The sequence below is a fragment of the Mesoplodon bidens genome (assembly GCF_964165515.1).
Source record: "Mesoplodon bidens genome assembly, chromosome: 8".
In the NCBI taxonomy this organism is placed as follows: domain Eukaryota; kingdom Metazoa; phylum Chordata; class Mammalia; order Artiodactyla; family Ziphiidae; genus Mesoplodon; species Mesoplodon bidens.
In genome coordinates, this window is record NC_138165.1 from 28,041,529 (window position 1) to 28,067,272 (window position 25,744).

The 25,744-nt window shown below is 38.5% G+C and overlaps 1 protein-coding gene across 1 annotated transcript in view; it reads right to left on the bottom strand.

The window, feature by feature from the left end:
* The window catches only part of GORASP2 (golgi reassembly stacking protein 2), a 29,410-nt gene extending 4,643 nt beyond the window's left edge, over positions 1-24,767 (bottom strand). Inside the window, exons 1-7 of the mRNA XM_081243222.1 lie at positions 24,578-24,767; positions 12,170-12,250; positions 10,191-10,394; positions 9,169-9,255; positions 8,257-8,387; positions 5,164-5,296; positions 3,340-3,463 (exon numbers count right to left, since the gene is read on the bottom strand). Coding sequence (XP_081099348.1) covers positions 3,340-3,463; positions 5,164-5,296; positions 8,257-8,387; positions 9,169-9,255; positions 10,191-10,394; positions 12,170-12,250; positions 24,578-24,640 — 823 coding nt within the window. The 5' untranslated portion in view covers positions 24,641-24,767. The remainder of the gene's footprint in view (positions 1-3,339; positions 3,464-5,163; positions 5,297-8,256; positions 8,388-9,168; positions 9,256-10,190; positions 10,395-12,169; positions 12,251-24,577) is intronic.
* Positions 24,768-25,744: the final 977 nt, after the last annotated feature.

A 25,744-nucleotide genomic window follows, 5' to 3' on the forward strand; every position in this document is an offset into this window, starting at 1 on the left:
TACAGAGATCTGCTTAAATATGGTAGCAAGAATGAATTGTGCCTGAAAGTATTGAAGCAACCATTTTCAGATACCTTTAAAATTTATTTAGTCATGTGTTTACTTTTTTGCAGAAATTGGAGCCATGCAAAAATAGGAGAGGGTTCTTTGTTTTATCAGATTCTCAAAGGGGTTGGACGGTTGGTTGGTGTGTTCAGTCTTTAAAGTTTGGGTGGGGGGTCACCTACTATATGTCAGACATTGTTCTAGGCACTGAGGAAATTTACAGCATAAAGAAAATAGGAATCACTACCTTCTGGAAATTTACATTCTGATAAGGGGCAGAAAAAGAAAGGGAGACAAGAAGTGTGAGAGGGTCACATCGATTAATGTCATTTCAAAATGATATATTCATTTTCTGAAAATTTCTTAACCCCAAATTTTCAAATCCACAGAGGTTTTTTTTTAAACCACATACTTTAATGTTTCTACAGCTACTGTTTGGGCTACTTTGCAGCAATATAATTAAAGCAAAGACAGAAAAATAAATGCCTAACAAAAAGTGGTTTCTCACGTTATATGCTAGAACATTTGAGTGTTTTTAAATTTATTTACTCAAAGTGAAAATGCTGATTTCTTTCAGTCTCCTTTGAGCAATTTCTGCTTTATTTACATCTCTGTCTTTTAATATTCAAGAAACCATTTCTCTACAGTGTAATAAGACCAGGGATCCCAGTGCATGTGCTTATATGACAATATAAGTATAACTGTAATGTAATTAGGGAAGATTTAAAATGCCTCTCAAAAGAAACTGGAACTTGAAGAGAGATGTCAGCTATCTCCTAAAGCCAGAACACTTTGCACTGGAACACTCACTGTAAAGCCAGGTGAGAGTTATCAGACACAGATTGGATTGCTGTCTTGGGAAGTCTATTCAGGAATAAAGTAAAAAAACATTTCTTACATCTGATGGGATATAAGAAAAAAATCTTAATATCATAAAAAGAACTCAAACACTGCTTGAATGAAATAAATTTTAAAATCTCTTCCAAATGTATCCATGACTTGATACTGATGACATTAATATTTAATGTCATCTAGGAAATATTCTAAAACTGGACTGTGGTGATGACTGCACAACTCCATAAACTTACTAAAAATCATTGAATTCTATACTTGCAGTGAGTTAATTTTATGGTATGCAAATTATACCTCAATAAAGCTGGGAAAAAAACCCAGCAAAGAGCAGGGGGTAGGGAGGTACGTTATTGTACTGATAACTGGCGACGCTGGGTGGTGGGGGCTGGTTGTTCTACTTGTTTCGCAAATGAATCTTTATTAATAGTCATCTACTTTTGAATATGTTTCAAGTTTTTAATTGTAAAAAATAAAAAATTTAAATTTCATATGTATCTTTGGGAAATAAAACAAAGACTCTGAAAAGATCTGAGATTTGAACCTAGGGGACAAACTACAGGGATCATACTGTTGACCTTAACTGCATCTTGATGGGCTGTTTTAAATCCATTTGAGAACAAAGTGGAATATGATCAAATTTGGAATATAAATATTAAAAAAAGAGCTCAAGAATAAAAGGCTATTAATGAAATAAAACTAAACCATGTCACAGTATTTCATCCACTTACTCAACATTAGTTGAGTATATAATATACTCTTGGTATAAAGAAAGAAAACCAGAAAACAGGAGATTTAAAAAAAGGAAAGGATAATTCAGAAAGAGTCAAGTACCACAATGTTCATTGCAGCACTATTTACAATAGCCAGGACATGGAAGCAACCTAAGTGTCCATCGACAGATGAATGGATAAAGAAGATGTGGCACATATATCCAATGGAATATTACTCAGCCATAAAAAGAAACGAAATTGAGTTATTTGTAGTGAGGTGGATGGACCTAGAGTCTGTCATACAGAGTGAAATAAGTCAGAAACAGAAAAACAAATACTGTATGCTAACGCATATAGATGGAATCCTAAAAAAAAAAAAATGGTTCTGAAGAACATGGGGGCAGGACAGGAATAAAGATGCAGATGTAGAGAATGGACTTGAGGACACGGGGAGGGGGAAGGATAAGCTGGAATAAAGTGAGAGAGTGGCATGAACATATATACACTACCAAATGTAAAATAGATAGCTAGTGGGAAGCAGCCGCATAGCGCAGGGAGATCAGCTCGGTGCTTTGTGACCACCTAGAGGGGTGGGATAGGGAGGGTGGGAGGGAGACGCAAGACGGGGGAGATATGGGGATATATGTATATGTATAGCTGATTCACTTTGTTATAAAACAGAAACTAACACACCACTGTAAAGCAATTATACTCCAATAAAGATGTTATAAATAAATAAATAAAGGAAAGGGAAAAATAAACTCTATCAACATACCAAGTTAAGAACTGTATCATGTGACCAAGCAATTCTAATTTCTGGGTATATAACCAAGAAAAATGAAAACATACGTCCATGCAAAAACTTGTACACAAATGTTCATAGCAGCATTATTCATAATAGCCAAAAAGTAGAAACAATCCAAATGTCCGTCAACCGATGAATGGATAAACAAAATGTGGCATATCCATGCAATGGAACGTTATTTAGCCATAAAAAAGATGAATTATTAATATATGCTATGACATGAATGAACCTGGATAACACTATTCTAAGAGAAAGAAGCCAGAGAGGAAGGTCACAGAAGACCACACATATTATATGAAATGTGTAGTTTAGAAAGAGAAAGTAGACGAGTAATTGCCCAGGCCTGTGGGATTGGGGAAAACAGGGAGTGACTGGGCACAGGGTGTTTTTGGTGGGTAATGAAATGTTCCAAATTGACTGAGGTGATGGTTGCAAACCCCACTAACTTGTATACTTTAAATGGGTAAGTTGGATGCTATGTGAGTTACATCTCCAGAAAGCTGTTGGAAAAAACCAAACAAACAAACAAACAAGGAGTACAGAAAAAGAGGAGAAAGGCATTACGTCCCCTGAGCAAGACTGAGTCCCTAGGAAAGGAACGGTAAACTGCTCACTTTTGTATCCCCAGTGTCTACTACTTAGGGGATATGCAAACATTTGTTGAGTAAATAGAGCTATTAAACAGAAATTAAAGGTAGAATCCTGACTCTACAACAAGATAAGCCCAAGGTCTAAAATTGTCTGAGAAGAGGTTCAAATGCCTGTGATGATTTAGTACCAGCTTTCAGACAGGGCCTGTCAATGCAGAGTACGTTTACCGTTTTCAAAGTACACTGGCATCAACTTTTAAAATTCTACAGCTTGGGACAGAAAACAGTATCGTGTAAAACAAAGTAGACTGAAAACAGAATCTATTTTTCTGCACACCTGTACTGAGAACATTACTGACAGCTGGTGGAGTTGAGCCAATAGAAAGTCCAGACAGACTCTGTTCAATTTCTGTAGTTCCTGGTGATGACAAAGACGGGGGATTAACTGAGGACAGCTGGACCTTCCAAAAAAAAAGAAAGAAAAAAGGAAAATTACTCAAATTTACTTAAAAGAAAATATAAATATTGGCTCTCACCGGTCCTACAGATACCTTTTTCGATCATGTACTAACTAACTGTCAAAAGTTTTCACCTGGCACTTTGGCTTTCAGACACTCCTTCCTAATTTTCATACGTGCCAAGGACCACGCACTGTAAACATCTCCCACTCCTGTCACTTCCAGTCTTTTAACACACGGCATCTAGCCCACCATACACACTGTTCTAGCCACTTCGACACCAGGAGGAGATTCTCTCTCCTCCTTCCTAGCCAGCCAAAAAAGATTATACTCAACCCTTAAAGCACCACTGCTTTCCTCTTCTTTGAATTCTCAGCCAGTTTTGTGTTTTTAATTTTCACTGCTCATGGAAGAAGTCAGCTGAAGTCTTAATACCATGATAGACTCCTTACAAATTTCTTAAGATGTCTAACCTCATGAGTCCTCCTTACCTTTTCTCATCAATGAATGAATGTGGCAGCCAGATCTCTACCTTCTGGGAGCATGGGGTGGGGGTGGGAATGAATCTATATGGACTCTACAGATGGGTGGATGTGTGATTTCACCTCTGAATCCTCCAACTTATGCCAGCTCCAGTGCCCTCTGGCACATTCCAACAAAACTTGTATTCTGGTCCTCCCTAGCTGCCATTTCACCCTCTGGTCTCCTCAGACTGCCCACAGCGCCTCATCTGGGGCAGAAAGCACTGATTGGGGCAGCAGATATGGTAGCAGGAGTCTGAACATACAACAGCACTGGTTCTGGTCATGAGCCAATGGTGGATGGGGGTGAGGAGAGGTTACACTTCCCCATAGCTCCCCTTCACTTCCTCTAGAATTGGGGATGGCCCACCCATGCACCATGAAATGACAGTGGCAGCAGCCCTTTCTTTACAACTGTAGCATTTTCTTTTTGAATGTTTGGTTTTTATTTAGTCATACATAAGAGTTAACTGTCCTGTAAGGCCTGCACAGGAAACATTTTAAAAGCCTATAAGCCTGCACAAATACCTCTTATTCCTTAAAAAGCCTCACTTTGATCCTGTAATACTTCCCACACCCCTAGCTCTCTTTGCTCTCCCAGTCAAGTTTCTTGAACTAGGAAGCAGCAGCTATCATCACCTTATCACTCACCACTCACCCTCTATCTCCTGTAAGATGGTATCTGCATTCCATCAAGCCTTAAGTTGCTCTAGCCCAGGACATGTTTTTTCACTCCTTCTCTCACCTGACTTCTCTGCGGTACCTCACACAGCTGCCTATGCCCCCTTTCCTGAAGCTCTGTTCTCTCCCTTTGGCCTTCTCCTGAGCTTCCTTTGCTGAATGCCCTTTCTCTGCCCATCCATTTAAACACTAGGTATGTTCAAGATTCTCACCTCGGTCCTCTGACCCACCCAGGCCCAGTCCCTTGATGATTTTTATCAATGTTCATTGGATTAAATTACCCTCTCTCTGCTGATTCCCAAATCTGTATCTCTAGCCTTGCCCTCTTTCCTGAAATCCAGAACCAGAAAATATCCATTTGGATACCCTATAGGAACATCAAATCCAACATGTCAATATTTAACTCATCATCTGCCCAGTCTCAAATAAGTGCTACCGCCCCACACATCTATTCATCTGGGTGGGAAGTTATGGTATAATCAGGCAGTAAAGTTATCTTACCTCCATAAATCCATCTTTAAGAGGAGTAATAGGTGTACCAGTCATCTGTCCTGGAAGAGAAATTTTCTTTCCTTCTTCAAATGGGCGTGTAGGTATTCGATGCAAATAACCATATCCAATGCCACATCCTAGGCTATGAAGATATTTTTTTCTTAAAGTTATTGTTACCAATCACAGCTTGCATTTTTGAGGTTTTGAAACAGAAAAACAAATCCCCATTCTTTTAAATACTGTCATCTTATCAGAAGTCTCCTCTGACAACCCTTTATTAAATAGCACCCTTCTCTCCACCACAGACACTAACCATACCCTCCTTTATTTTTCTTCAAGTATTTATCACCATCCAACACACTGCATATTTATTTGTTTATTTTGTCTCCCCCAATAAAATGGTAAGGTCCTTGAAGGCAGAGACCTTGTTATGTTTACTGGCTTAACAGTTCCTGGCACATGGCAGACACTAAATAATTATTTGCTCAATGAATGACATATAGCCTTTCCACTGAAGAGCTCCAAGCACTTTTGCATGTTGATGTCATTTACACAACCTATAGGTCTATTTCAGAACCTGACACATATCAATCCAAATTAATCCAGATTCCTTCTAATTCATCCTCCCAATGACACCAGAGATATACTTCTAATAAGATACAATCACTTTCCAGAGTGATCTTCCCATAGTCTGTTGTCTTCTTTCCAGAGTCTGTTGTCTTCCCAACATTCCCTTTTCCTTCTTCCCTTTGGAGAACTACTCCTCTGCCGTTCTGTGCAGCACGGGTGGGACTGTCAATCAGGGGGCCTGTCCTGCCCAAAACAAGGAGTGGCTCATGACCAGAGCCAGGCCAATTTACCTCTCTTGCCCAGGGCTGCACATCTTGGAAGTGACAGAAAAAACCAAAATGGCTTTATCCCTTCAGTAGAAAGTGATGAAATTGCCAATTAGTTCTTCCTTTCTAAATCCCTAAAGGTGTCTGAGTCCTGTCCTTTCCCATTCTGAGTCTTTGATTATATGAGTGACTCCATAGCTACAAATTCATGTCTGCTGCAGCTGGTTTCTACTGTCTGGAACCAAAGAACCCTCACTGTTACAATATTATAGAACACTGCCTGAAGTATATCCAAATTCCTGACCGTGGTATTTAAGGCTTTTCACAATCAGGTTCCAACTTATGTTTCCATCACGATTGCCTTTACTTTCCCAACTACGTGCACGTTCTGAGTAGGACATGCACAGGTATCACTGTGCCTCTCTCCTGCCAGGGCATCTGTTATTTCCATGGGTACTACCACCACCAAAAGCGGGGAGAGCAGGCAGTGGCCAACGTCGGCTCTTCCTTATCCAAATCTGATTTCATAACAGTGCTTCATATTAAAAAATTACTTGTTCCCTCTTCTCCCACTTTTCCTCCCTATATACCATCAAGCTGCAAATTTTACTGAACTGGATCTCAGATAGATTTAGAGGAAGAAAGAAAGATTAAATAATTTATACTGATCAATACAAGCCTTTCGGAGGTAGCTACACTGAAAAACAAGGTGCTTATTAATCAAAAGAACTAAGTGGTGGTAGGGAAGGCACTTGAGGGAAGAGGGAGACCTCCATAAATTTAAAGACAGCCCAAGAATGAAGCTAAGAAAAATGTGCTGTAATGAAAGCAATGTGGTCAGCCTCTGAGGAAGGAATGAAAACCAGAAGCACACATATGCCAAATGGGGGCGAACTCAGGAAAGTGGTCTGTATGGGCCTGTCTAAAGCAATGGCTTATCAGTGGTACTAAACCATGTCAATAGGAAAAACGTCTTCCATAGAAAAGGAATAACTGCTAAAGTCTAGAAAAGAAGAGCTCCAAGAACAAGAATGTAGCAGTATTTAGTCAGCATAATTAAAAATGAATGAACTAGTAATGTTCTTTGCTGCTGAACTTTACCATCTAGAATCTCTTCCTTAAGACTTTGATTTCATGCTCACCAAGCAATCTTGTGGTAGTAATAGGATCTAAGTATTATTCTAACTGGAGAGGGGGTATTTTTCTATTGTAAACTGAAAATTTGCCACTCTAATGAAGACAGAAGCTTCTTGCAAATTTAGTTTATATGAGGCAATCCTCTGAAATGGAATCAACTTTGAATACCTTAAGAATATCATCTTTCTGTGTGTTTACAAACCTGGGCAAAGGACAATGATAACTTGGTCAAGTATGGCCCCCAGAAAGGCCACATTTTCTATCTCATTTTCTCAAATTGCAACAAGTTAGCATTCTGGTGGCAATATACATTTAGCTGTAGAACCTCAGGTAGTGTGGGTAAAGGTACTGTGAGCAAACAGGCTTTCTCCGTCTGCATCAACTAAGTCATCCTTTTCCCAGCAAGTGCTGGAACTTTTATAAAACACTGGTAGAAGTTTCCAAACTCTAGGCTTTCATATAATTCTGGTTTACACTCAACAATTCCTCAAATTAAAAAAGGTTCTTAGAACTTTCAAAATAATGAAAAATTTCAATTTAAACAGTAAACAGAAGACCTAAAGATACCATGTTAAGTCATGCTTTGCTTTGGTCTGACCTTTTGAAATTAGGGAACTGACTTGATGAACAGTCCCAGAAAACTGATTTTATAAAGTTTGCTTTTCTGCTTGGCTTGATCCTCTTTCTAAATTGCTTTTTATTGTTGTTGCAATTTTGTCTAACTTTTGGTTAAAATCAGCCTGTCCATTTCTAAAAGGTAACAGTTTCCACAAAGTGCTAAGAAATTTCCCCAGCAGCTAGAGAAAGTTATACTGTATTGTCCCACTGCTGAGGAGGGAATTTTGGAAAATAAAATAAAACTGAAAACTATTTTACTAAAATAACAAAACAAAAAAGTTTGTTAGTTCTTAGATCAGAAAAAAAATGACTGGGTATGTGTACCATGCTCACTAAATATGTGCTTTAAAAATATGAATTATTGGATTCAATATTCTAGGTCAGCTCTTTCCTTTTCTCAAGAGAAGTCTTACAATAAACCAATAACTTGTTTCAAAATAAAAACAATGTTTATAACATATCTGACTGGTAAATTTAAGTAGTCATAACTTAGTCTAAAAAATGACCTTACCTGCCTTCTCCACCCCATGCAGAATTTGGTGTAATAATCACTTCTCGACAGTTATCAGTGTCTGTATTATACACATAAAGTTTCAATGGTTTTGCTTCATGTGTTTCAATAAGGCTGAACAGATCTTCAGACTGCAAAAGCATTACAGGAGAAAAATGTTTTTGTTACTGAACTTTAGAATAGTAGGTCTCGAACCTGACTAATATCTAAAACAACAAAAATCTAAAACAAACAAACAAAAAACACACCTAAAACAGCAAGAACAAAAAAAACCACATACACAAAAACCAGATTCTGGGCCCTGTTGCTAGACATAAAAATCATTTCTTAAAACCAATATTCCAAATGAGGTTTAATTCAATATATTACCTATCCACACAATGCAAGGCCTCATGTCCAGTTCTGTAAGACCTAGTCAGCAATTTTAGTAAAAGTCTTCTATACCCAAATTCTACATATTCTGCTTACTATCCATTATTAAGACCTGGTTCTCTGGGCACCTTATTTTTTCTCTCATTTGTGATTTAGCAATATATACTTCCACTAGCTAACAGACAAGGAAAAGGATCCAACAAATACAGCGAAGCCAATTTTGTTACCTTAGAAAGGAGAAGAGAAAAGGAAATCAATAATCAAGACGAGGATTCGATTTTATCTTGAGGTACAAGAGATTTCTAATATATACCATACACAAAATCTGTGCAATTGCCACAGAGTGTATGTTTTTCCTAACAGCTGTACCTAGTAAGACACCTCCCAGATTTCTGTTTAACACCCTGGAGCGTAAGCTATCTTGATCAGCAAAGACCTAAATTTCAACTTTAAATGTAAAGTGTGCAAATATGCTTCTGAACTTAACCATAAATGAGAAAATGTTAAATAATTGTTAGTATTAATAAACAAACGAATTACCTCATTCATGACCATATCTGCTCCAATGATATAATCACTGTGAGGTCTAAGACCTGCCAGTGCTGCAGGAGAATTTGATTCCACTTCCTAGGATGACACAAAAACAAGCCCCCCATCAAATTATTGCATATAAAATAATCTTCCAAATTGTATAGTTCAGTCCTTAATTATAGTAATTTAACACCCCCTATATTTTTCTTGTTAGAGATGTCAGATCAGAAACTACAGGATATATATATATATATATATATATATATATATTTAATCTCCCAAGCATTAAACAACCCACAATATTTAACAAATATTTAAAACATTTCTGTAGCTATTTGCTTTATTTTATTTTTTAATATTTATTTATTTATTTGGCTGCGCCAGGTCTTAGTTGCAGCACTTGGGATTTTCGTTGCGGCATGCGGATCTTTAGTTGCAGCACGTAGGATGTAGCTCCCTGACCAGGGATCGAACCCGGGCCCCCTGCATTGGGAATGCAGAGTCTTAACCACTGGACGACCAGGGAAGTTCCTGTAGCTATTTTCTTTAAAATACCTTCTTCTAATGGATAAATCATTAGAAAAATAGTTCTTGGGCTTCCCTGGTGGTGCAGTGGTTGAGAGTCTGCCTGCCGATGCAGGGGACACGGGTTCGTGCCTCGGTCCGGGAAGATCCCACATGCCGCGGAGTGGCTGGGCCCGTGAGCCATGGCCGCTGAGCCTGCGCGTCCGGAGCCTGTGCTCCACAATGGGAGAGGCCACAGCAGTGAGAGGCCCGCGTACCGCAAAAAAAAAAAAAAAAAAAAGAAAGAAAAGAAAAATAGTTCTTAGGCATCATATTTGCTTCTCTTCCTCAAGTTGTTTTTCTTTTTTACTAATCCATATTTTAAAAGCAATCAATTCTGATTTTCAGAAACTAAATATAGCCTAATAGTACCCTTACAATCTCACCAAATTGGAGACAACCACTATTAAAACACCTTTCTACACTGTTTCTTAAACTGCAAGTAACAGTTTACAGTTGATACCTACCAATACATGCCAAACGTTTTCATTTGCCCCATCAAAGCTGCAGAAACGAATGCTCACTCCCAACAAGCCCTGGCCACCCCACATGTTACTTGGTGTGACTGAGGTCTCTCGCAGCTCCAGTGTTTTACTACTGTAGATAAGCATTTTTACAGGCTTTTCAACATTTGCTTTCAGTAGATCCTTAAGAGTATCATTGTCTTTATTCTGTAAACACATAGAAATTTTTCTTAATAAAAAACATTTACTTAACAGTAAAAATCTAATGTTAGTTACCTTACCTTAAGCATCCCATGGCCCTATTGGGATAATATTATTAACATAAATAAAACATTCAATAGGTGGAGGTTTCATTAACATTCAAATACTCCTCAAAGTAAAAGAATGTCAAGAAATTAAGAACCTATGTTACTGTAACAGAGCAGGACCCTATGGGGCCTTCCTGGGACAGGCCTTTCCCCCTATCCTCTGCTGTAGTACCTCTCTGAAGTACCCAGATAATAGTATCTCATGCATATTTCTTGAGTTTTTCAAATACTAAAAACCACCACCAAAAGGAAGAAATTAACTACCTGAAGATCATGAGCAGGTAGCCTCCAGACCTACTGGCGCCTAAGGATTGATCACCATTAACCAGAGAATTGTGCATGAGCTGATCACATACCCTGGGACACCCCTCCCCTCCCCTTGCCTTTAAAAATGCTTTGTTGAAACCCTTCGGGGAGTTCGGGTTTTTCTGAACATGAGCCACCCATTCTCCTTGCTTGGCCCTGCAATAAACCTTTCTCTGCTCTAGACTCTGACATTTCGGTACTGTCTGGCCCCACTGTGCGTCAGGCACGTGTACTTGTGTTCAAGTAACATTAGCAACAACTCCATAGCTGACTATGGAATTACAGAATTTGCAAGCCAACGTTATTTGAAATGATCCGGGGCTTCAATGATAAAAAACCAAAATACTCCACAAGAAGACATATTACTAACAGAGTTGGTATGACTTTGATTTTAAAAACCTAAAACATTTGCTAGAGTTGAAGTTTAATTTTGGACTCTACTCCTACAAATACACTTTATTACAAACTGGCAGGAAAAGAAAACGGAAACAGTATGTTAAATATTTCATTACACAAATGAATAAAGGCCATTACGTAGGTGATGTTGGTAGTAATGAACAAAAACTTAAGACTTGTGAAAAAATAAACCAACAAAGCAGCCATTGTCATATAAGAATTTCCTTTACTGAAATTATAGTTTCCTTCCTATTGGACTTTACTACATGTAAACTGAAAGCAACTTATAAAAAGTGGGGGGTTTTTTTGTTGGTTTTTTTTTTTGCGGTACATGGGCCTCTCACTGTTGTGGTCTCTCCCGTTGCGGAGCACAGGCTCTGGACACGCAGGCTCAGCGGCCATGGCTCACGGGCCCAGCTGCTCCGCAGCATGTGGGATCTTCCCGGACCGGGGCACGAACCCGTGTCCCCTGCATCGGCAGGCGGACTCTCAACCACTGCGCCACCAGGGAAGCCCATAAAAAGTGGTTTTAATTGTGCACTGCTGGAACACATCTCTGTACAGTTTTGTAACATTATTTCTATTGATATATCAGGGAATTGAGCAACAAGAAAACTGACAAGTTACTTGAGAATGAGTCTTTACTAATCCATTTGTCAATAACCTATAAAAGTCTGACACCTTTGAAAAAGCAACAAAACCACGTCTTTCTGCTTAAAAAAATTAAATATTTAACATATAAAGTAAAAGTCTCCAGTGATTTTCTTCTCCTAAGATAATCACTGGAGTGTGAGGTATAGTATTCTATATTTGACATTCTCATGTTTACTAACACAGGGTTATTTTATTGGTATCATACTCTAAATAATGTTTGTAACCAATGAATAAACATCCATCCCAGATAATCTGAAAAATTCCATTTTCAAAAGATTACAAAATACCATAGGCGTAACTACAAAAAGCTGAACTTACTAATCTCGAACCATTAATAGAAACAATAAAGTCAAAGAATGGCTCCAGTCCAGCTCTGTGTCCTGGGGAATTTTCTTGTACCTGTAAAAACAAAAATGCCAAAAATGAAAAATGCAAAGCTTAATTATGAATCAAAAGCTAAATTTTAATACCCATCACTTTTCGGTAAAAATAGATTAATTTCATTGATACAGGTACCCACTAGTTCTCTTATTCCTCTTTATCTCCCAGATAATGCCCCTGCAGCTCCCTAAATTCTACTCATTCTTTAAATTCATCTCATACATGAGGTTTTTCCTCTATGGTTCTATTTCACACCACTTTCTGCTTTTTGGGGGGTGGGGGACAATCCTCCCAGCATTTAGTACATGGCATAGCAGACAGTTAATCATTACAACTGAGCAGCAAATTCAAATTAATTTATTCTACTTATTACATGACTACTACTAGCAAGACACTATTCAATTACAAAACTAATGTAGGAACATAGCCGCTGTTATCAAGACACTTATAACCTGTTGAGGAACATGCAAGAAGAAGGGGAGATGGAGGACACAGACCTCTAATAGCTGTAATACAAGACCAAAGATGTTAATGGTTATAATGGAGGTACAAAGTTCTAAGGGGAAGATTAAATCTGACTGAAGAAGTTTCACAGAAAAAAAAATGACATTTGAATTGTGCTTTAAAAGGGGGTAGAACTTTCAAAGGTGCAGATGGATAAGGGGATGAGAAAAAACATTTGAAAGTTGAAGACATAATATGAGTAAAAACCCAGGGGGAGTCTGAAAAATGAGGATCATAATATCGTATACCTAGAGACAACAGGGTGGTATGGGATAGAAATAAATTATATGCAACATTTTGTATGAATCAGCAGTTTTCAGGGTGTAAAGATCCATGGCTTTCATCAGATTCTCAAAGGGGTTCTCCTCAACCCAAATAAAGTGTTAAAACCATGGATTTTGTGCAATTCTTTTATTTTACAGGTGAAGAAACCATCTTATGACTTGCCTATGGTCTTATAGCTGGGTAGTGGTAGAGGTGAAACTCAAAAGTATATAACTATTAGTCCAGTAAGAAGGCTGGAAGGAAAGATTGGAGCTAGACTTATAGAAGATTTTACATGGAAGATTAAGATTACCTAGTTTCTCAGCAACTAAAATGTTTAGCATCCTCAATTTGAAATGGATTAAAATAAACTATTGAATTTCCTAAATTTGCAGTAATATAAATATTAGTAGCTAGTAATGGTAGTAATATGACCAAAGAGCAAAAAGTTAATACAGAACATTTTGCATTTTCTCTAAAATATTTTCATAATGTTTTAAGGAATTTTTATTCTGCTTGATGTTACTAAATACTGTCAAAACTATCCTATGAAAAGAGTTTGCATTGATATTTGTAGGCTGAACTTATATAATAGTCTAAACAGTTTTAATAGTCAATTCTGAGGCTAATGCAAATAATATATCCACATCCATCCATACATCATCAATCTGTAGCTATTCACACAGTAACAAATCATTTTAATGCTTTCAAAATGGAACCCAAATTGTTCCCAGAATATGTCCCTCTTATACCAGACTTCTTGGATTAATGAGACTTGATCTTGGATTAACGATACATTCATTACTATTTGGATTAATGTTACCTTTTATTCATTTAAAGCCAAATTATACTATCATTGCCTCTGAAGAAGTAAAACTAGATTTTCTTCATTTGTCACAGAAAGGAATAGTTAGTTGTCCATTATAAAGATGGCTCAGTGTTTAACTTGCTAAAACTGTTTGACCTTGTTTTATGTAAAATTTCCTGCAAATGTGGGGTTAAATCGTTTTGTAAATTAAATGAGTTAAATATCAAAGGGACTTATTATTTAAAGGTGTTGGATCTCTAATAAAAATAATCAGTACATACTGTTTATTTTCTTTATACTCAGTTTTCTTAAATGGGGGCTATTTTATATTCCAAAATGGCAGATAGATTTCTCCTCAAATGGCAACTCTGAAAGGAAAATGGTGGCTACCTGGAGCTATTATGAGAAGAAAAGAGACGTCAAGTCACAGCTAGCTGGCAAAAAAAGTCATAATACTCTAGGTGTAAGATGCCTGTCTATTAGGTTCCTATCAATTAGGTTCGAAATGCCTGAGGTGTGAAAAGAGGATAATTAGCACAGACCCTAGAAGCCCCCTCAGAAGGGAATTTCTCATTTAACCGGGTCCACATCTAATCACCTAATTCTCTGACTGGAAATGTTTCCAAATGACCATTTTATCTAGAAACCAACTAGTCCATTGATCAATTTCAGACTTCTCCACTGAGACTGCCAACACTTTACCTTTTAGTTAAAAAGGGCTAAAGGCAATACTTTTGTAATATCATCACCAACCAAGAAAGGTGATCCCACACACTGATTCTTATCATGCCACCCTCCAAGGATCAAGTTTTACCACTATTTGTTTGAAATGGAAAGTTTCCAATACCATTAGAATTGTTCTTCCCCATAACTCTAAAAAGATTTAATAGCTAAATTTGGATTCTAAAATAAATAAATAAATGTAAATAATCCTTTCTCTATTTTCTATTTTCATTTGCTAGAAACATCGATATCTCTGTTTCTAATGGACCCTGAAATTAATTTCTTTCCTAAATTTATTTACATCATTAGTACAGCACAATTCTGGCATCTAGGTATCTTAATTACTTCTAGGAAGCCAGCAGAGGGAGCCCTAGAAAATGCTTTCTTTGACCCTAATTCATTTAAAGAAAATTTCCGACATTTCATAGCATGGAAAATAAATTCTACTACACCACAAGTTAAACATCCACAAAGGTAAGTTCCTCTGGCAGTATTACCCACTGACAAGAATCTCTTAGGCACCTAATCTCTCAAGCATCAGATTACCACTTCAATACTTTGTCCCCTATGAGATCTCATGATTGTTGATTCATCTGCTCCCTTCAAACCATCCTAATTTAAAAAAAGAAAAGAGAAAACATATATACCCGGCTCCATGGGCTATTTAATTTTTTTATTGGGCCATATATCACAGCAATTTAAGATGAATAGATTAAATTTGAAAGTTTAATAATTAAGATTTTACATGATTTTGAAAAAATGTACAGTGAAAAGATAATAGAATTTTAGACCCAAACTGACTTGATTTTGAGTCATGGTTTGCCTACTTATTAGCTTTTTGAGCTTGGGAAAGTTTATCTTCCTGGGCCTCAATTTTCTCATCTGCAAGGAAGAGAAAATGCCATCTACTTTACGAGAATATTGTAGAGATTGAACGAATTTAAGCTCATGAAATGCCTAGCGAAGTCTCTGACATATGATAGGAGTCCTACAAATCTTAAGCTCCTCTTCCTAACTCCACAATCACCACCTTTATAAAGGTGGCAAATCTTTATAACCAATTAATTCTTGGACACTACATTATTTTTCTAACCATGTATTAATTATATCTCACCTCTTAAACAAAAAAAGAGAAAAAGACATAGAACGCTAGTCAGGTAGGAAGAGGAGATAAATCATTTTTAAAAATGTTGTCTCTCAAAAATCAATTCTATATGGATGTCAGATCTAAAGGTCAAATGTAAAACAATAAAGCTTTTAGAGAAAAACATAGATATCTTTGAGATCATCAAGTATGAACACTTTTCTTTTTTTTGGCCAGGCTGCATGGCATGCGGGATCTTAGTTCCCTGACCAGGGATCAAATCCGTGCCCCCTGCACTGGAAGAGTCTTAACCACCGGACCGCCAGGAAGTCCCAAGACTTCTTAAACTGAACACAAAAAGCTAACCATAAATTTTTTAAAAACTGATAAACTTTACTAAAACTATGAACTTCTGCTCATCAAAAGACACAATTAAGAGAGTGAAATGATACAACATAATATCCAACAAAGGAACTGTATTCAGAACAAATTTAGAATTACTGCAAATCATTAAGAAGGAGAGTGAAACCACAATGAGATACCACTTCACATTCACAAAACCTGCTAAAGTAAAAAAGACAACAAGGATTGGCAAGGATGTGGAGCAACTGGAACCCTCATACTTTGATGGTGGGAATGTAAAATGGTGCAGCCTCTGTGGAAAACAGTTTTGCAGGTCCTCAAAATGTCAAACAAAGAGTTATTGTATGACCTAGCAATTCCACTCCTAGGTATATAACCAGAAGAAATGAAAACATGTCCATGTAAAAACTTATACACAAATTTCATAGCTGCTGAAAAGTGGAAACAACCCAAATGTCCTTCAACTGACGAACGGATAAACAAAATGTGGTACACTTATAGAATAGAATATTATTTGGCAATAAAAAGGAATTAAGTATTGATATATGCTACAACATGAGTGAACCTTGAAAACATTACGCTAAGTGAAAGAAGCCAGTAACAAAGACCATATATTGTATGATTCCATTTATATGAAATGTCCAGAAGAGGCAAATCCATAGAAAGTAGATTAGTGGTGACCAGGGGCTGGGAGTAGGAGGAAAAGGGAGCAGCTGCTAATGGGTAGGAAGTTTGTTTCTAGGGTGACAAAAAGGTCCTGGAATTAGATACTGATGATGGCTGCACAACTCGGTGAATATACTAAACAACCACTGAACTGTAAACTTTAAATGACTGAATTTAATGGTATGTAAACTATATTTCAATAAAGCTGTTTAAAAAAGAAGACAGACAACTTAAAGAAATGGAGAAAAGATTTTAGCAGACACTAAACAAAAGAGGATGCTGAAGTAGTCAATAAATATGAAAATGTGGTCGACTTCAATAGTCATCAGGAAATGTAAATTAAAACCACAATGGGATACCACTACACACATATCAGAATGGCCAAGATGAAAAAGACGGAAAATACTAAGTGTTATGAGGATATGGAACAATCAGAAACCTTAATTGCTGCTAGTGGGAATGTACGTTAGTAAGCTACTTGGCAATATCTATACTAAAATACACACACCTTTGCCAAATATTCCACTATTTAGTATACCCAGTAGGAATGGGAATACATATGTTCTCTAAAGGCATATACAATGTAACATTCACAGCAGCACTATTTGTAACAGCCCCAAGCTAGACTGGAGGAGTTCAAGGCTCACCTGTTAAAACATTCTCTTCACATGTTTTATCAAAATAACTCGAAGAGCATGTTCTCCTGATTCTGACCCAATGATGTAACTTGTGACATATGAAGAAATTTGAAATAAAATTCTAAAGCTAATTAAATGAAATAAAAACCCATCACTACATCATAGCTTCCTAGAAAAGATCTGCATGTTAGAAAAACGATGCTGAAAGGAACTGGTCTGCTCCAAAAGAAACTAAAACTCTGACAACATGCCATCTCATTTTATACTCTTCAAATACCAACTCAGGTATTTGTTTCTTAGGGAAAGAAAACTTGCTGTGTGATCTCAGGCAATAATCTTTCTGTGCTCCTTTTCCTTAGCTGTAAAGTGAGGAGGCTGACTAGATAGTCTCTAAGATTGAATGACTCACCATGAAAGAAGTCTGTTGTTAAGCTATCTATAGATTTTACAGTGTAGATCAAACCCAACAAGATCATTTTTAATTATACAGACTGTAGGTCATTTTAGTTCAGGTGTTTAGTAACACTGTTGCAAAGCAATGAAAAGGACACTGGCACTCACCTATCTTTTAAAATACAGATGTAAAATTTCCTCAAAAATGAGGATCTTTAAAAATTAACAGGGACATTTATAAAATTAATGGGTCAGATTTGATCCAAAACTTAAACAGCAGCAATGTAAATGGACAAAAAGTAGCTGCTGAATGACTAATTAAATGGAAATACTAATTAAAATGTTTACAACAAGTATATTTTAAGCAGTATTGACTATAATAGTTGTTCTCAATAGGTGACACAATAACGTAAATGCTAATAATAAAGGTAACAGCTAACATTTATTGAGTTTTTATCATATTCCAGATGCTATGTTAAGTGCTTTACATGGAATATACCATTTAATCCTCAGAATAACCAATGAAGTAGACAGCATTTTTTAATAAAGAAATTTAATGTGCTCAATTTTTCTTCAAAATATTTTCATGTATACTATCTAATGTGGTTTTTAGTAAAAAAAAAAAAAAAAAAAGGGTGGAGGAGGCACTACTCTTATCCCCACTTTTCAGATAAAAAGAATGAAGCTCAAAGAAGTTCAAAGGTTTGCCCAAGGGAAGACAATGAAGTGATGGAGTGACACTAGAATCTAGTGATTCACAAGGGTGGTCTCCAGTGGTCTACTATGATAGTCTCTCAATGTATGCATGTCCACAAGATGACAAGGTTCCTTACTGCTGATAATGTGCTTACATGATCTCTCACTGATGCTTAAAAAAACAAACATACAAGCAAAACCCAAAAAACCCCAGCATTATTCTCTTCATGCTGTAGTAAATTGATATGCGATGCCAAGAGGACCTATACAGTCTCTCAAAGTAACTACTTTGTTTTTGCATATGTTGTTTGGAAAAAAGTCATCTTACTTGAGAATCACAACTCCCAAGGCAATCTACAGTCAGATTCTAAAGCACATATCAAACCTTTATGGATATTTTCTAGTTTAGATTGTTAACTGCTTTTTTATTAGTAAATCAATCAATATAATCCTTTTGGTAGAATATTAAAGCCACCAAAATGAATGTACTGATATTAGTGGTTACTCTAAGTTCAATCCTTCTGAAATTTTCAGGGGAATTATTAAAAAGCCCTGTCAGTATCTGAGCCAGAAAGGCACTGAAGCCAGTTCTGTGCACTCTACTACTTACTGACCAGAGACAGAAACCATAATTACCCACCAAGAGCAGGTCTCCCCAAATGAGGATCCTGAAGATCCATACATTAAAGCACACTTCATCACAAAAATATATAAGGGTATACAACAACATGATACTATTAATTTGTTCGAGGCTTATTAATATCAGGAAAAGTTTATGTCTAATTATACTGACAATTCCTAAAAGTGTCCTAAGGTTCACAAACATTGTATTTCATGGCATTAATAAAACATTCATTCATAATAAAATGAAGTATTCTGATTCCTACCTTTGAAAGCAATATCAAAGAATGTGTATTAAACAATTTCACAGACTTTTATTAGAAGAGATCAATTTTGGGAGCATGTTAGAATCTTCAAATGTTGTTTATAAAGCTTTTTCAATTATAACTTTATGTTTGGAAAACATCAAATAACCCAACTGTTTTCTTTTTATACCCACTGTTTCAGAATGAGTGAGAAGAGAAGGGATAATAGTGAGATTTTCAGGTTTTTCACATGGGGGCATGAGTTTAAAAAGTTAGAGAAACACTGGGTTAGAATTTAAAAAAAAATTATGACTATCAAATAATGGGATTTCACTTTCTCAGAACAAGTACCAAGTTGAAATCTTGCAGGATTTCATGTAGATTACTTAGGTTCCATTAAAAAATAGCACATCTAGGGACTTCCCTGGTGGCGCAGTGGTTAAGAATCCACCTGCCAATGCAGGGGACATGGGTTCGAGTCCTGGTCTGGGAAGATCCCACATGCCGCAGAGCAACTAAGCCCGTGCGCCACAACTACTGAGCCTGTGCTCTAGAGCCCATGAGCCACAACTACTGAGCCCACGTGCCACAACTACTGAAGCCTGCATGCTTAGAGCCTGTGCTCCACAACAAGAGAAGCACCGCAATGAGAAGCCCGCGCACCACAACGAAGAGTAGTCCCCACTCACTGCAACGAGAGAAAGCCTGTGCGCAGCAGCGAAGACCCAAACACAGCCAAAAATAAAATTAACTAATTAATCAATTAATTTTTTTAAAAAGTATAGGCAACTCTTAAAAAAAAAGAAAAAGAGCACATCTATATAACAGTAGATACGGTCTAGGTATTCTGTTTTCTATAGAAATAATTCCACTTACTCTCACTTTCTCCTCTAAGGAGAGTACCTAATGTTGCCCAGTCTGCAGCAAATGGCTCAGAAGATAAAGGTCTGTTATTACACTGGAGACACAATTCATCTCAATGGCCTTTCCTTCAAAACATCCATCATCTCAAAATTTCTCTCAGAGGAAATTCTAAGGAACAGTGAACATGACATTTTCCATATCCCCATACTGGTGTGAACGCTGGTTCCAGAATGTCCTCAGATACCCTCTGTTTCAAAGAATATTAAGTGTAGAGTGTAATTAATTTGAATATTTTAATTTAGAAACATCTTATAATGGGCATCCATGAGGCAACTCCAAAAACGTAATTTTGAAAATGGTCTTGTTGGGTTTACTTGATAATTAATAGAAAACCTAGACAAGAATTCTGTATTCAACATACTGCAACTGTAGTAACTTCTAACAAAACTGAGAATCCTGGCTAACATTTCTCCTGCCTTATGTTAGGATTAGAGAATGGGAATAAAAGTGGTATGCATGGTGAATGCGGAACCGGACCCAATGCATAAGGGAATCAGAAATTCAACGTTCTTTTTCTTTTTTTTTTCTTTTTGGCCATGCCCTGCGGCTTGTGGAATCCTAGTTCCCCAGCCAGGGATCCAACCTGTGCCCCCTGCAGAGGAAGCAAGGAATCCCAACCACTGGATGGCCAGGGAATTCCCTATAATGTTATTTTCAAAAGAAAGCTTCTGAACAAATTTTAAAATCTTTCACTAGGAGTCCACTTTCAAAAAATAATTTTTATAACTATATTTTTTGTAAATATACAAATATTTCATAGTCACTGTGAAAATTTGGGGTAATATATTAAAATTTAAAAGGAATAAAAATGTCACCATCCATCAATAATCCTTTTAATATCCTGGCTTATTATCTTTCCATTTTATTTCCCTAGGCACTCAAGTGTACATGCACACACACGGAGGCATACCTGTGACCACAGAGTGTTTTGAAACATAATTTTCACTGAATGCACAGAATTCCAATCTGTAGTTAGGCCTTGATTTATTTAACAATTCCTCATTTGTTGGATATTTAGGTTGTAAAGCCAACATCCTATGATAACTTTTGGCCATACTGTACTTGATTATATCATATTACTCAAAATCTTTGTGAAACATGGCTAAAGGGCAATGGTAGGCACAGGGAAAAAAAAGACGAGGAAAAATACTTCAACAGTATTTACCTTTAGATGGTAGGATTACAGGTAATTTAGGTTTTTTGTTATACTTTCTGAACTTATCCAAATGCTCTCTAATGAACACGAGCCGATAATCAGAAAACAATGTAGTAATTTACTAAAATGAAGACCAATGTTTATATAAAGACATCACAATTCAATAATATGGGAAAATACATTTTAAGTGAAAACGAAAGGTAGGATTTAAGGTTGTAGATATGTATTTGTAACAGCAAAACACTAGAAAACCTAAATGTCTAACACCAGGAGGTGGTGCTTAACCAAACTATGGTATAAACAGCCTTACTATGGAGCTAGGTGAAGACAAGAGGCAAATCTCTGTGCGCTGCTATGGAAAGACAGACAAGACACTGCCAAAAAAGACGACCAGGGTGTTTAACCATATGTAGCATGTTATTCTAACAGTTACAAAAGGAAACGAAAAGAAACAGTCAGTGAAAGGTTGGGGGTGCTGGTGGATTCTTTTACACGCATAAAACATTTTTGAAAGGATACATAAACTATGATACATAAACTATGTTGGTTACTTCTAGGGTGAGTATGGGGAGTTGGGTATACAATATGATCACAAAATGAAAATGTGCATTGTGCATTAATACATAATAGATAGGGCTTCCCTGGTGGCGCAGTGGTTGAGAGTCCGCCTGCCGATGCGGGGGACACGGGTTCGTGCCCCGGTCCGGGAGGGTCCCACATGCCGCGGAGCGGCTGGGCCCGTGGGCCGTGGCCGCTGGGCCTGTGCGTCCGGAGCCTGTGCTCCGCAACGGGAGAGGCCACAGCAGTGAGAGGCCCGCGTATCGCAAAAAAAAAAAAAAAAAAAAAAAAGGTAAGTATGTTGTTCATAGCAGAAAATCTGAAAACATTTCAAGGTTGTCCTCTAAATATTTTTTAAAGCAGAATGTAACAATGGATATGAAAAAATAACAGAGAAAACATAAAGGTCAATCTCTGAATTGTAGGAATACAATTTAAAAATAACAGTAATAAAATAGCAGTGAATATGGGTGTCACTATAAATTGGTATTTCAAAACACAATCATACAAGTTTTTATCACTAGCAAGGAAATGGCCAGGGAATTGTTAAAGAAAACTAACTTCTAATTAAATCATTCTAGAACTTGTTAAACATGGGTGATTTTATTCCATGATTATCCTGCCATATTTACTCTGGTTTACAAGCTCAGTAATCCAGAGATGAAATATACAACCATAATTTAGGCAATAACAAATGAAAAGAACATTTTTATATGTTGAGATTTAACAGAGTACTTTTCCCCTCTAAAAACAAAGATAAAGAAACCAATTACAGAATCAGGGCAGAGTGGGTTAGGAAATCAGAAACATTTTTAAAAATTCTCCTAAACTAGATGATCATTACTATTTTAAAGCTCCCTCTAATAAAATACAAATGAAAAAAGAATTATTTCATCTTTTGCAACATTTATGCTCCAGATGCAGACTGGAAACTAAGGTTGTCCCTAGTGCTTCTAAAAATCATATTTATAGAATAACAGCATCTGCACTACTGAATATGCATGAGTGCTGATTTTCGGAGGTGCACCTATGTAAAGAAATACACTTCAACTTGTTTAACGACGAACGTAGTCATTAACAAAAGTCAGCAGGAGTCACTGAACTGGAATCCTTTGGATGTGTACACCTTTCTTACAGACTTTTAACACTCATTAATACTGTGCTTTACCTAGCGCGTTATTATAAAAATATCACGAATCCCCAAGGATTCATGGCCACAATCAGCAACTGTGAGAATCAGCTAGTAATACTGGATAACATACCGCAAAGCAGAGAACTCAGAATCAAACCAGAGAATAGAGAAAGTACTGCCACTAACTTTCACTTCACATCTGGGATCTGACAATTCTCCTTCCATTTCCCCTATCAGTGTGGCACTTGGGGGTTGGTTTAGCTGAAGAGAACAGGAAGGTATTATGGTTTATTTATAGATTCCCTTTATTTTCTGGGAAAATCATCCTTTCCCACCAAGCGTATGGCTTCAAGAGGGATTTTTAGCAGAATGGAGAGATAACTAGACGTGATAATCCTGAAGATCGGAAGGGTGATTGATAACGGCCCTATCAAGCAGATGTCTGGTAATTTAGTTTAAGAATGCTCTCTCACCTAAAACATGGGACCTAAGGAAGAAGATGACTAGCACCAGGAAGTGCACTTTCCCACCTTCAGTGAAAATGCTCTTGCCTGTGAGGAGCTATCTATTTACACTATATTATGTCCTGAAATGGTGCTACAGATTGGGGCCACTTTGTTGACAGTCCATCATGTTATCACTCAACGCAGGTGTCACAGCACACAACCAACACTGCCTCTTTAAAAGACTCCCAGTTCCTTGAGGAAAGGACCACACGCTCCGTACAACCCAGGCTGTTCATAACTGGGGCTTAGCTAACGCTTTTCGAAATACTGTTTCTCTGCATCCTGGTGACCGAAGTTGCTTTCCTTTATTTACCTGGATTTTTTTTTTTTTAAAAAAACGTTCCTCTCCATTACCTCTTTTACACTGTGAATCTAAACCTTAATCTCCACCACACCCTGAGCAGCCTTAGAAAAAGGAGAACGGAAGTTCCCACCGCCAGGAAATGTGGAAGAGGAGGGTTCGGAAGGTCAGGAGCGACACAGGAGAGAAAAAACCACAGTCAAAATCAAGTAGATTTAAGTCCGTCAAACCTACTTCTAGGCCATTTCGTTTTGTTTGCTTAATTGGCCTTTTCGGACACCCGGACAGCGAGGAGGAGAATCAACACCTGCCGTCGCATCCACTTCCTCTAGTCTGCGGGTTCCAGGCTTCCTTTTCTCGGAAAACTCAAATGCTACCTTCACCATCAGCTCTTTTGCAGACTGTACCCGAGCCTTCCCTAACTTTGGGAGCTAAGAATGAAGGGGTGGGGGCAGAGAAGGCCGTGAAGAGGAAAGGAGTCAAGGTTGCCCTCTCGCCTGGGCCGCTCCTGGCCAAGTCGCCGGCTGCCTCCTCTGGTCCCTGCCAGTCCTCCCGGAGCGGCGGACCCGGGCCCGGGGCGCTCCGGGGAGGCGAGATGTGAGCGGCCTCCTGAGCCGGCCTCGGCCAACAGCGCCCGCGGTCGCCTCTCTTTCGCGGTGTCGGGCCTGGCTGCCCCGGGAAGAATCCCGTCGGGGCCTCCGCCTCCCCGCGGCCGGGCCCCGCCTCCAGCCCGCCGCCCCCGGGCCGCCGTCGAAGCCCTTACCCGCAGGACGTGGTAGCCTTCCGTGCCCCCGCCTGGGATCTCGACGCTCTGCGAGGAGCCCATGGCGGCGGGCGATCACTGTGGCCAGGCCGGGCTCCGCGCTGCTCCCCGCCTCCCCGCGCACCGCCCTCTCCGCTCCTCCGCGTAGCACTTGGGACGTGGCACTCGCAGCCTGAGGAGAGCCGGGCCGCACTGCCCGCTGGGAGATCGTCGCCGCGGCAGCCAGGGCCGCTGCGACGCCGCAGACAGCGCCACCTGCCGCGAGCCACCGGGAGGGGTCTGAGCCTGGGAGGCAGGGCTGGAGTGGAGGGCGGGGAGAGGCCTATTCGTGCTCGCGAGAGAGCAGAAATACGGTTCATCCAGTCTCTACACCTTACTACGGGTCCCTGGGCTTGACAAGATTCATCTAGACGCGTTCCCGCTCTCCCGAAAGAACGGTCGCTTGACTGTAGCTCCCCCTGGTGGCCAGAGGCCGGGAAGGGGCTCCTGCTGAAAAGAATAGGGGCGGATGCAAACACAGCGAGCTCCCTAATCTCTGGGTTTCTGAACCTCTAGGTATTGTCCCCAGGTTGCACAGAGGATCGTGGTAGTGGCTCTCCGTGGGCGGAGTACCGTGTCCGCTCAACTTAGCTCAGTTTTATAAAGGAAAATGTCCTAAAGAGTTATGGAGGGCCCACCAAAGTTCTCTTTTTGTTTTTGTTTTTTGTCTTCCCTAATTGTGAGAACAATATCAGTCTATCACAACCTGAGCGATGCCAGAGTGGGAAACACAGTTGGATGACCTTGGCGTTGCACCGCCTGCTGCTGGGTTCCCCATTCCACTTCCTTTAGGTAGCCAAGTTGTATTCACACTTTTCCTACTCGGTTGCTCCTTTTGTCCCTTCCCTCCAAAATCACCAGTTATTGCCCAGGGGTCAATTTGGCCATCACTAACGGTGGATCAACCAGATATCAGAAGAACATGTGTATTCTGATGTGAAGCAACGTGAAGTAACTATTATCACCCACGAAGTATGCCAGACCAAAATGTTTACCTTGCTCCTCTCACACCTTTATTTAGATCTTCCAGTTTACAGGAATACAAAGGAGAGAAGAACAAGTAAAATGACTTCATAAGGAAACAACCAGGCAAAAATAAAAGAAATGGGCTGTTCTTTAGAGCAGCTG